General features: G+C 39.7%; 1 protein-coding gene across 1 annotated transcript in view; it reads right to left on the minus strand.

Moving 5' to 3' along the window:
• LOC122806960 (transcription factor RelB-like) overlaps positions 1 to 13,014 on the minus strand; it is a 485,885-nt gene extending 472,871 nt beyond the window's left edge. The window contains exon 1 of the mRNA XM_044077851.1: positions 12,496 to 13,014. Coding sequence (XP_043933786.1) covers positions 12,496 to 13,011 — 516 coding nt within the window. The 5' untranslated portion in view covers positions 13,012 to 13,014. The remainder of the gene's footprint in view (positions 1 to 12,495) is intronic.
• Positions 13,015 to 13,323: the final 309 nt, after the last annotated feature.

A 13,323-nucleotide genomic window follows, 5' to 3' on the forward strand; every position in this document is an offset into this window, starting at 1 on the left:
ACAGTGGCATTGACAAAAAGGCAGGAGCTTGACGTGGCAGAGTTAAAGATGTTAATATCTGCACTGGGTGTGGCGAGGATGGACAGGATTAGGAATAAGTATATTAGAGGGTCAGCCCAAGTTGGAAGGTTTGGAGACAAAGCCAGAGCGGCAAGATTACATTGGTTTGGACATGTGCTGAGGAAGGATGCAGAGTATATTGGGAAAAGGATGCTAAGGATGAAGCTGCCAGGTAACAGGAAAAGAGGAAGGCCTAAGATAAGGTTTATGGATGTGGTGAGAGAGGACATGCAGGTAGTTGGTGTGACAGAGCAAGATGCACAGGACAGGAAGAAATGGAAACAGGTAACGGGGGCAGCCGAAAGAACAAGAAAAAGATGTGATCCTATTTGCTCAAGCTGTACTTGCAAATGGTCCATTGAGATCAGTGCACTACCACAGTAAACAAGTATAAATAAATAAACAGAAATGAACCCCTTAAAAGCAGATACTGTTATTATCGAGATATCAAATAATTAGACTTACTGCAAAGGGCAAACCGGTTTTATAAAAAAATCTCTCTTTCTCTCTCTGACTATAATTAGTCCCGTACAAGCAAGCACTGCCACTGTTATCAAGGAATGGCCCTTTTAAAGGAAAACTCCACCTTAGAACTCAAAAAACATATTTTTTTCATTGTATCTTTGTTTTTGAGCTATTTTAATGTCTCAAAATCACTCCAAGTGCTTCTTTTACAATTTTAATGCATTTCTCACAAAATGTCGGATAATGGCGCCTTCCTTGGTAACGTGATCTTACTTTCTTGCTTTCCTTCCTTCTTCCCAGAATACATTTCAAGTCCTCTTTATATGACTCATGCCAGACATAAGGAAGTGGTGCTGTTTTCTCATGCCATTAAAATATAATGGAAAGACTGTGAAGCACTGTCATCTAAACATACCGTCTGTAAAAGAACTGCTTCTCTGTTTACCTGACTCAGCCTCATTTATCTGTCCACCAGAGCTTGGTCTATGCTATAAATATTTTTAGTTACCTGCAGCAAAAGAAAGCAGATAAACAGTTTTTTGTAAGAGGAGTCTTTTGTAGCCCTAAAAAACTTGACAAACCCTCCCCCATACTCTCCTGCTGAGGTGTGAATAATCCTTGCTGTACATTACAAGTAGTAGGACTCTAAACTTAGTCTGTGTGCTACTTCCCAATGCCTTCAGTGGGAGGATTTTTCTCCCTCATTGAATGATGCAGACAAATTGTGTTTTACTAGTTACTCAAGTATTTCTGTCATGTCCCCCCTCCTTTTTTCTATTTCATATTTATTTCATATTTATTTACAGTTTGGTAACAAGGAAAGTGAACTGGTCCCAGGACCCTTTTCAGCCACAACATACGCTACACTGGCAAAGATAATAATTATTAAATGCACTTATCAATACAAAGAAAAAAAATACTGACAGAAAGACATTGACCAAGATTGCATGTGGAACACCTAGACAATGTGTGACAGTGACCAAGTAATACTTCATTTTATGCACATATATTGCACACACACAATATATATATATATATATATATATATATATATATATATATATATATATATATATATGGGAACACTTCACATAATCAAATTACTGAAATCTCGAATTTCATATGGTCGAGACCATATGATCGAGATTTCAGTAAATCGAATATGTGTAGTGTTTAAAAATAAGAGTTTACTTACCTTAATACATTGCGTGCACACAGAGGCAAGGATTCTTGTACACTGTGTGTGTACGTAATGTTTTATTTTTTTTGCGGTGTTGACAGGAAATGAGAAATCTCCCGTTTTGTGCTTCCGCATACAGCGCAAGACGGGAGATTTCCCATTTCCCCACTGTAGCACGATCTTGGAGTTGGTATATTTAAGTAGGGGCGTGTGGGGGGCACAGCCTCCACATGGAGGGTGCAGGGGGGCAAAGCCCCCCTGCAAAAGCGAAGTTTGTCTTTTTTTTTTTTTTTTGGTTTCGCTTCAGAAGTTCGAGTTTCTGAAACTCGATCTTTTGGTTTTGGTTATTTGCAGTCGAGATTTTGTTAATTCGAGCTTCTGAAGTGAATCCATATATATATATATATATATATATATATATATATATATATATATATATATATATAGTGTGTATGTGTTTCTGTTCTGTATATGTGTATGTATATAAAGTACATCTGTACAAAAGCGCGCATGTGTGTGTGTATGCATTTAAACACAGTTAAGTACTTATGATTTCCTTTTCTTAGTGTTCTTAATGCAAGGGCACATGGTAAATGTATGTTAAAGAAAATTCAGCTGTATATTATGGTTGCTCTCTGACAATGCAAGGACTAACTCAAAGTCAGTGGGAATCTCTTACATTGGATTTGCATGCACCAGATATGCATCCCACTCTGGAAGGATGTCAGACAAAGCATAAAAGACCTTTTTAATGAACAGTATCAATGCACCTAGTTGATAGGGTTGCCAGCTGACACTCTTTCTGCAGTTCTGACCTGTGTGTGTGTGGGGTGGGGGTGGGGGTTAAATTTTAAACCCCTGACTGATCTAATTGCTTTGTTTCGCTATGAAATGGAGTGTTTTCTCCTCCCCTCTGCAATAAAAACAGTGGAAACAATTCCACAGCTTTCTGTCTTTGTATCAGCTGCTGTGTTCCTGACATTAGCAGGATTAATTACCCATCTAAGATTGACAGCAGTACTTGACAGGGTAAACTACAGATTTAACTGTGTCTATAACATGTCATGCAGGTGGAGACGAATTTCTTTGCAAAGTATGTGAGAAGCTGAGTTTAAAAAAAAGTAGGTGGGCTTTTCCTTCCTTTGTCTCCAATGCAAGGAAATAAAAGTTTTAAAAACTACAAGCAGGTTTCTGGTACAAACACAATGCTGGAACCATATCGTAGGGAGAAAAGAAACCTAACGATTCAGTTAAACTGTATGAGAGGGTGAAGTTTTCCTTTAAATATAAATCTAGGGAAGGGGTCCAAGGAGTTTTTCTCTCTGCTTGTCTGAATATAATTAATCAGTGATTAACTTTCTGATTTGGTAGTCAGCTGTAAAAGTGCCATGCTGCTGTTCCCTTTTTTTCCCTTCTGAGGATTCTTGTGGAGGTTTCTGTAGGGTCCCAGTAGCCTACTGAGGAGGGTCTCTCTGGATCCACTTTCTTTAGAACTTTAACTGGGTCAAGAACTGAATTCAGCATCCTACTGCTATAACCCTTCCCTGGGAAATCCTTGTACAGGTCTATCAGGTTTACAGTGAATTCCCTCAGTTCTTTGGAAAACCACACAATTCTCACACCTTGAGATTTTATTATATTGAGTTTAGTTACTAGTGGATGTATACTTTAGTTGTGGAGTAACATATTAACTCTGGTTAGTTTTCTGAATAGGTTGTTAAAAAAGCAGCCTGTGCCAGCGTCCATAGAAATGGTAAGGTCTAAAAAGTTGATTTAAGATTTTCTGTGAGAGGTGCTGAATCTCAGAAAGCTTGTAGAATTACTGATACTGGTGTAAAAATAAGCAATTGTGGACTCATCTCCTTGTCAAATGATTCCCTATTACAATATTACCAATTTACCAGTTTTTAATGTAACATGAACAATTTAGTCTTCAAGGGCAGCGGGCACTAAATTTGTACATGAAACAATGAAATGTAATGTCTGCCAGCAGCAACTTCTGTATTAGTTATAAAGCTTTTTAATGTGGAATTATTCAGGGGGTGAGAGGTTGGCATAATGGTTAATGTGTTTACCTTACAGATACAAGCTGCAGCGTTTGATTCTCACATTAAGTAATTGGCTAGTCTTAAAATGGCCCATACGGGCAGTTAGTCAAAGACTAATCTAAATATGTCACTGATAAAGCCTAGATAACATGTTATCACAGAGGTTGGCATAATGGTTAATGTGTTTACCTTACAGATACAAGCTGCAGCGTTTGATTCTCACATTAAGTAATTGGCTAGTCTTAAAATGGCCCATACGGGCAGTTAGTCAAAGACTAATCTAAATATGTCACTGATAAAGTCTAGATAACATGTTATCACCATGAAGAAGTGGCAATGGTAAGCTAATTCTTCCTCCAAATTCCCAAGTGCTACAATGGCCAAGATGGGGTGACAGTTATCTCCATAGCAATCCCGGTCTTCTGTTTGCATTGGCTATTGTTAAACCTAAAGTAGTTATGACTGAGGGTTACATTCAACAGTCTTCCAATTAGAGCTGTATCAAGCATTAGGTGACCTGGTAAGCTGCCTAGCACCCACTGGCTTGGGGGGGTAAACACATGGGCCAGGGGGCTGTCACATTTTTAACTTAAATAAAAAACTTCCATTTCTTCTTTAAGGATGCATGCTGTGTACATCGTATGCATACATATGCATACATCTGCATGTGCTACATTTCTTCTTTAAGGACACACTCTGTGTGTATCATACTAAAGGCACACACATTTGGAACTTTGTGTTGTGTAAAATGCCCAAAGTAGAGATGGCAGGTTGGTTAAATTGTTCAGGCTCAAACCCTGTACTTTGATTACAAGTGACAATTGGTTGAATCCTAATACCAACTACTAAACCTATCATCTGGGGGTGCATTTTCAAGGACTGTTCAGTTTCAGTGCATTTTCAAGAATGTTAAGTTTCAGTGCATTTTCAAGGAATGTTGAGTTTCAAAGGAGAAGTTTACTCATGCTAAGTCTGTTTTGAATATGTAACCATTTTGTTTAACAAATGGCCACCATCAGGACCTCTGCTAAAAAAAAAAAAAAAAAAAAACTGAAAGCAATGTTAGCAGCACAACAGGTAGCATACTTGACTTTGCTGCAGAAGTGTGTGGGTTCTACTCCAACACGATGTACATGGAGTGCTGATACTGTACTACCCCTTTAAGGGGGATGGGGTGATGAACTACTGAGCATGTCCTCCTTTGGATGAGATGCCTAGTAATTAAGAACATGTTGACAGTTTGACAACCACTCTGTATTACAATATTACCAATTTACCAATTTTTTTAATGTAACACAGACAATTTAATTTAAATGGGCAGTAGGCACTGAATTTGTAACCGACATAATGAAATGTAATGTCTGCCAGCAGCAACCTCTTCATTAGTTATAACTCTCATTAATGTGGAATTATTCAGATTTTCACGTCTACATAGATTGCATATAATGACTGATACTGGTGGATTGTAATGACAGACGTCTGAATGGCCTTTTGTGGTTGAAATATTTTGTCATTATTGGTTCAGAAGTTTTGTTTCATTGCTTACAGGAAAATGTTCAAAACTGCACATTTAAAACACACTAACAAGTTGTGCTGTGTTATACAATGAATATAATTTAATACAATCAGGAAGGTGCATCAAATGACATAAGCATGATCCCTAAAACTATGTGCAAGGGGCCTACTGTTTTTGAAAAGTAAACAATCCACTGGCCAGATGCATTTTCTTTGACTATGGGTTTCCATGAATGCAAGTTTTAAGGGCAGAGAAGCTGCCACTGGCCAGATGCATTTTCTTTGAATATGGGTTTCCATGAATGCAAGTTTTAAGGGCAGAGAAGCTTACTGTTCACAAGTCTGCTTTCACTGTGGTACTGTACTGTTTTATTTAACAAATGGCTATCATTGTTTGTACTGCAAATTTTTAAATAAAAGTGTTAAACATCTCAAATCATTGAAGTAAAGAAGAAAACAATATGCACACTGGCAGGTTCGAACAGTGTATATGGTAACTGGAGAGAAATTGCGAAGTGATGAGAAACTGGAATGACTTGGGGGGCTGTTGCTGCTGGAAGGAGGAGCTGATCCAATATCCTGCCCTGGGCCCCATTTGACCATGATCCAGATCCGTTTCCAAGCACTTCAGTTTCTTTTGACATGACATCCCTCTCCCTCAGATATGCCTCAGTTACTGCTTGTACAGAGTAGTTGTGCTGAAGCACTGTATTAAGTGCATCCACATCATAGAAGACAAGGACTGAAGAACCACTCATTGGGAAATTTCTGACTTTTCCAAGAAAATCCAGAGTCCAGAATGCTAGGGAGTACAGGTGTGTGTGTGTGTGTGTGTGTGTGTGTGTGTGTGTGTGTGTGTGTGTGTGTGTGTGTGTGTGTGTGTGTGTGTCAGAACTGACTAGGCTTTTTCCATTACGTGGCATGGTTACTGCAACACTGGCTACTCCAATTCTTAGTCTTATTACTGAAAAATACTTTCCAAGTTCATTTTTTTCCACATACAGCTTGACAGCATCACAGTTTCAACTGGGTTACTTTTCTTAAATGATATAAATGTTAGACCTTACCAAAGATTTATTTTTCTAATGGTGAAAGGGGTTTTGGAGAGTTGTTCCAGAACTCAGCCTGTTTTTGTTGATGGTTCTCGTGGACCCCTTCTACTGGGTTATTTTCTCCAAGTCCTTCAGTTCCTTTGCTCACTTCCAGTACCAGTCCCTTTGTTGTTGGTGTCCTTTGTTTGAATTTCTGAGTAGGGGAGAGGAGCTGTTCCCTTATATGGCTCCCTGCAGGCAACTGATGAATCCTGATGGGGGCTGTTTCCCCTCTGTACTGCTGCCCTCTTTCCCCAATGAATTGTATTTTGTAGAACAGTGTGTGTGTGTGTGTGTGTGTGTGTGTGTGTGTGTGTGTGTGTGTGTGTGTGTGTGTGTGTAAAACTTTAAGAAGCATTCCCAGATGTTGGCACGTGCATATAAATACTGAGCACGTGCAGGCAGCAGTGCCATTTTGAGAGAAAAGTCAGAGTATTAACATGTATGAATGTGGTAGTCAGTCTGTTTATAAGTTTAATTTGCATGGCCTCATTCCGGTTTATAAGTTTAATTTGCAAGGCCTCATTCCTGATGTGTTTGCGTGTAATAAAACTGCTTAAACTGAACCCATAACCGTCTGTTTTATCCTGAGCCGACAAGCATCGGTTTTGGTGACAGTTATTACGGGTTGTAGATGGTACATCCAGGGAGCTTTGTGTACCTCCTCTGCGGACTGGTTTTGTGTTGGCCCTGTCTACAGAACCAAGTGTTTTACCTTCCTTGGAATGTTATTATGTATAGCTTTTTCCCCTGGTCAATGTGACGTGGTTTGTTGGCTTCTGTCTGGCCCTACTGATTTTCCCCAGCTTCTTTTCTTTTCTTTTATCCTGCTGCCAAAAACATCAACTTCATTTTCTAGATCAACTTATATGGAGGCTGAATCAGGACAGTCCTTACAGGGTTTTCCAGCTTAAGAATGTTGTTGATGGTGGAATCCTGCTGTATTTTATTATGCTTAAGCAGGATATTAACAAGTCTGAGGCTGGCTTCCTTATGAACGGTCTCCCTGTCATCTATGATGTTATCATCCAAATCACTCCATATAGGTTTCTTAAAACAGTTTTAGTCCACTTGGTAATTTCTTGTTGATGCTGTTCATGAGGTTAATCATCACTCAGCACAATCTCTTGAATCTCTTCAGTTGTCCCTCAAGCAGACAAAAAAATTGTTGTCTGCAGTATTCAGCTGACTAAAGTCTCATGATATGCTGTCTCCATATTCATCGCTCTCAGTTTCCTGGAACAGGTTTAGTCCAGGTAGCTTCTTTAGGAGTTTCCTTAATCTTGATCCTTCAGTTTCCATCGAGTTGGAGGTCTCCTCAGTGATGTGCTCGAGTGGATAACTTTTTACGGAGTGTACATGGATGAATAGAAGGCAAAAATAAAAGTAATCCACAGTGTTCGAGCTAGGTCTGCTAACAAACCTGTGATCTAGAGGGTAACAGGACAAATTTAAGAAAGGACCAGGGATAAGCCCAGAATTGGGACGGCGCAGTGGTGCAGCGGTAGCATGGTTACCTCACAGCAAGAGGTTCTCTGGTTTGATTCTCGGCTGGAGTGCCTTCTGTGCGGAGTCTGTATGTCCTCCCTGCATTCGTGTTGGTTTTCTTCAGGAACTCCAGTTTCCTCCCACATTACAAAGACAGGTGTCTGGAGTGTTTCTCCCCGGACCTCCACTGAAAATTGGCTTTGTTCCAAGTCGGACTTTCCCGGTAAACAAATGTTAAATAAATAAATAAATAAAATTAAATTAAATTAAATTAAATTAAATGTCACCTAAGCTCTTAGATCTCCACCCTTGGTGTCTATTTCTCTGTAAATATCACACTATCCTAACTTTAAAAAAAACTACAATAATCTGGGTACCACCACCAATTTCATTCTCCCTCAATGGAAAATTGCCAGTGTCACATGTATCCCAAAAAAACATTGATCCCAAAGTACCTACTAACTTAAAGTCCATCTCTATCTTTCCTACACTGGATAAAATATGTGAAAAAGTAATTTATGACTAATTACTACATCACATCCAAAAATCACAAAACCAAACTGGTTTCTGGACAGGAAGAACAATAATGACTGTCTGCTATATCCTAATACTAGAAAGCAGAGACAGAGGACTCTTAACAAGAGCCATGACTGAGCCAAGGAAATCAACATAATCAACTATGGACTCTTAATAAACTCATTACAGCATATACCCTTAAGCATCCATGTGGTTCAAACCCTTCCTTTCCAACAGACACTTTAAAGTACAACTTGGGGCCACATTCTCACCAACAGTGCCCATACTGAAAGGGATTCAAAAAGGGTCAGTCTTGGCACTCACATTATTCTCCTTATTTATCAATAAACTTCTATTTGACCTCTACCCACAGCCCATCATTCTTTATTCTGACTGATATGGTCATTTACCAGTTTGGCCCTTCCCCTCACTGACTAAACTCAGCTGGAGCAAGACCTTTGATATAAACCGATCCTTAGTGAACAGCCGGTGCCGGAGGAAGCCTTTTTGAAGCTTTAGATTTGGAGTCAGATCTGGATTTTTAAAACTTGGAAGAAGAAACCGACGAGCCAGATAAGGCTTCCTCAAAGTTTGGCTTCAGAAGACCACAGAGTATCAGCTTGTTCTTTCTCTCCTGCAACACTCTAGGAGAGAAAGCATGACAGAACAAGCATGATTCCTGCAAATGGATGGCTCCCAAGCAGTAGACACAGCTACTGTGGCCATCCGTTAATGACATTTCCTGGGAGCATTTCATGCATTTTTTGAACCCAGAGGGTTTATGCTCCTTGCTATCCTTAGACATTGCAGACACACAAGCAAACCCAGAGGAGAAATAGAGAATAATTGAGGACTAGGTCCTCTAACTAAAACGGGCCTAGCCCTGCAGAAGAATTACACGAGGACTAGGTCCTCTAAGTTAAACGGGCCTAGCCCGTTTTGAGAGAAAACTAGGTCTTTCAACTAAAACAGACCAAGTTATTTTAACACATACACACAGAGATTCATACACACGGGAACATTTTTAGATGAAAATTACAAATAATAGGGTTACACGAGGACTAGGTCCTCTAAGTTAAACGGGCCTAGCCCATTGTAATAGAAACTAGGTCTTCTAAACAGACCAAGTATACAACACAAACACACACACACACATTCAATAACACAGGAAAAACTTTGCAACAGCAATCCTAAATAAGATTTTAGCGGATCCCCGCCAAAGACAACAAGTTAACAGTACAATAAATCAACAGGAGCCCCTGTTGATTAGAGCGGCGAAACTGCCAAAAACGAACGATCTAGGCAAAAAAAGCGCAACGGCGCCTAACTACTAAGGTCAAACAAGACCACAGGACAATTTAGGTAAAGACCTATATATATATTACCACTAAATAAAAGTAAATATGCAAAAAAACACTTATGAATGAAAGAATTGCAAAAGACTTAGCCAGAGCCAAGAGAAGCACATCTAAACTGACGCGGAAAACGAGATCTGGGGATTGCACTGGTGCACCATGGGATACCTGCTTAGCCATGATCTAACCAGAAGTTTTCGAGCTTTAAAGTCGTCCGAGTCAGAGCCTAGGATCGGCTGCGAACCCATATGTAAAAATGTAAAAATGAAGGTGAGCTTGGACTACCTAACATGTCATGTTTTACACTGTTCGGGAGGTTATGTAGAATGTTATCGGGACCCATGGAGGCAGTGTTCTTGGCTTTAGCAAGTACTGACAAGCACCTGGTTCCTACTGATATCTGTGGGAAGTATCATAGAGAGGATTTCAATTGGTGGAACTGTAGTAAGTGGGGAGTGGTGAAATTTGAGCTGCATTTATCAGCTAGTAGATTTGCTATGTCACCCAGATCACTGTAGGTGGTAACTTCTCCCATGCTGGTGAGTAACAGATCCAGTTTGTTTGATCCTCTGGTTGAAGCATGCGCTATCTATACCAGGGTATGGGTGTTAATAAAGTCCAGGAAGCATTGTGCCTGTGAGTTTGAGGAAGTGTAGATTTCTGAGTCTATACAGCAGTTGTTAAAGTTATTTATGAATAGGGTGTTTGGTTGGATGGTGAGCACCTCATGTAAGTTAAGAGTCGTAAGACTCTAGGAGCATAGATGGTGACCTGTAACCAGCTATAATATGGAGAGACCCTTACCTGTGGTGACTTGCATGTGGATAAGCTTCATGGTATCACTTTGTTTTACCAACCTGGATGAATGTTTTTGCTAACATAGATCGAAACTCCTCCACTGCTGATCCCAGTTTTTGCTGCTGTTGGTCTAAATATGTGGAAGGCACTGTAGCTTTGTACTTCTTGAGTACTTTCTACAGCTTTAAACCAAGTCTCGGTCACTGCACAGACATCTATATTCTCCAAAGTGAGGAGAGCTTGAAAGGTGTTGAGTCTTTTGTTAAGGCTCCAAGCAGATACACCTTAAGGCACTAAGGGAGTGGATAAGGTTTTATCCAATATCCAATAGCCTGGGGGTGGGGGAGACAGGTGTTACCCATCCTTGGCAAAGCATTGTGGTCTTTGGACCATGTTCACCCATGTGGACAGATATTGGATCTCCTTGGAGTGACACCAGACACTGAGCCAATTAATGACCAATCATTTTATATTAATACTGTGGCATCAACCTTGGTGAAGGTAAAATGCTACTCAATGCAAGGCTCATTCTTATCTGTAACACACATTCCAAGAGATCTATTCTATCCTCGTTTCATATAATCCAGTGAGTTATGTCTCAGGTCGCATAACACTGTGTGTGTGCGTGTGGTGAATGGTATACATGTGAAGGATGTAGTGTGGGTATTCCTGACAACTTAATTTGTATGTGAGATATTTGCCTCCAAGGAAGTTGCGTACTTAAATCTCTCGCATAGTGTGATTTTCTTTAATGATTAACTGGTTGTCTGAGAACATGAGAATTACTACATTGCCTTAGGATGCCCAAATCTACCAAGTTGCCCACAGAGACATTTGGAAACTGCATATCCATGCTGTCTCGTCCTGTAATAGGGTTGGCTGTTTAGGATTAAAGACTGAATTTTAACAAGGGTTTCCAAGGGTAGTTTCTGGGGTGAAGGGCAAGATGTTATATGCTAGGATATGGTACTGTTATTTGATGAACAAGCTAGCTGCTCTAAGCTTAATGCCACACTGTTTAACAGATTTTGGATCTAATCCTAATTTTTACATGTAAATTTTACTGTCTAGGTGTTTGCTACTATGCAGAGCACTGCTAAATGCCATTGCCTGGTAGGCAGTTCTGTGCAGAGAAAAAAGCTTGAAAACTGAGTCCTATGCCTTCTAGCCAATAAATAATCAGACTGAGCTTCCTGCAGTGCTTCCCAACTCAGAGAGACCAGGTAAACACCTTCTGCTACAAGATGTTTGATTCTGGAACTTCTTAATGTAAAGGTACAGGAAACCCGCTCAAGTGCAGATTAATCAACAAACAACTAGGTCCCAGCTAATTCTCCCTTCTGCAAAGAGATTTTGGGACACACAAACAGGAAAAGCTAACAGAGAAATGACTATTTTTGCCATAAAAATTAAAGGATTTTAAAAGTGCTCAAAAACAGTAGTGATCCCTGTATAAAGCAAGTACAACTGCAGTTAATCAAGAAAATACTATTAGCTTGTATGTCCCTAGACTGCAGTTGAAACAATGGAAAAGGGTTGCAGAGTTCTCTAAGTGGGCACAGAGCCTTGCAACTTGCCTGATTTATAGTACAGAAAAAAAACTTGTAAACTGACTCCCATGCCTTCTTAGCCAATAAACAACCACACTTTGAGCTTCCTCCAACATTTTCCAAATCGGAGAGCCCAAGTAAATACCTTCTGCAACAAGATGTCTGACTCTGGAATCTTTTAATGTAAAAGCACAGCAAAAGCAGCTGTCAAGCGCAGAGTAAACAGAAAACAATTAGCAGTGATTCCCAACTCAAAGAGACCAGGTAAACACCTTCTGCCACAAGACGTCTGATACTGGAATTTCTTAATGTAAAAGCGCAGAAAAAGCAGCTCTCAAGTGGCTTACCATCATCAAATTACCTTTAAAATTCTCAGAAATGAAATGTTTTAATACATTCTATGAGGAAAACAAAAACATTTCAACTTACCTCAATTGCAGGAAGAGTTTTATTCTGCTCATTACTGCTCTCTCCTAAGATACTGCCTGCTGAACGCCCTTCACATTGGTAACGGAATCGCATTCCTCTCTGCTTTGGTTGTTCCATAATTTCTAACTGAGGTCGAGAAAGCACACTTTCCAGTTCATTAGAAGAAAAATTCTTAGATCTGTCTGGACATATTGTTCCACTTGGAATTAATCCATGTGAGATGCTCACTGGTGTAGTATCATGCAACCGTACATCTGTCAAACTTGGTGGGGAATATTCTTGCTCGCCAAATGTACTGTTACTTTGGTAGGTGTTTAGGTAACTGCCCACAGAGTATGCCATGTGCTCTCCTGTAACATGGTGATTCATGTAACAGGGTTTTGTGCTCCTTGGGACCAGTTTTGGATGAATACCTGTCAATTCTCTTTTAATTTGTCCAATTTTTTCATCACTGTTGCATTCGCCAGTCACAATCCGATTAGTAGGTAATGCCTGATCATGCTGAATCACATCCATGACAAGGCCTTAAAAATGAGAGAGAGAAAGAATTATCTAAATAAGTTGTGGATTTTTTTTATCTTTTCAAAGAAACACTGCCAAGGGGATTTGCTCCCTTGCCTTTTCCCCCAAAGAATGTATTTGCCTAAGCAAAACTGACAAGGTGTTAATTTTTATAGGTAATGGCTGTTTCCAAACTAATCTGAAGCTCATAACACAATTTATAGCAATCATGAAAAAATTAATTTTCATAACTTGCATCAAATCTAGAGTCAGCAGCCCGATGACAAGGCATTTCAAAACCTCATTCCCGGCTCACATTTACTATTT

Source organism: Protopterus annectens, chromosome 1.part0 (genome assembly GCF_019279795.1).
Source record: "Protopterus annectens isolate FY-2018-M chromosome 1.part0, PAN1.0, whole genome shotgun sequence".
NCBI lineage: Eukaryota > Metazoa > Chordata > Ceratodontiformes > Protopteridae > Protopterus > Protopterus annectens.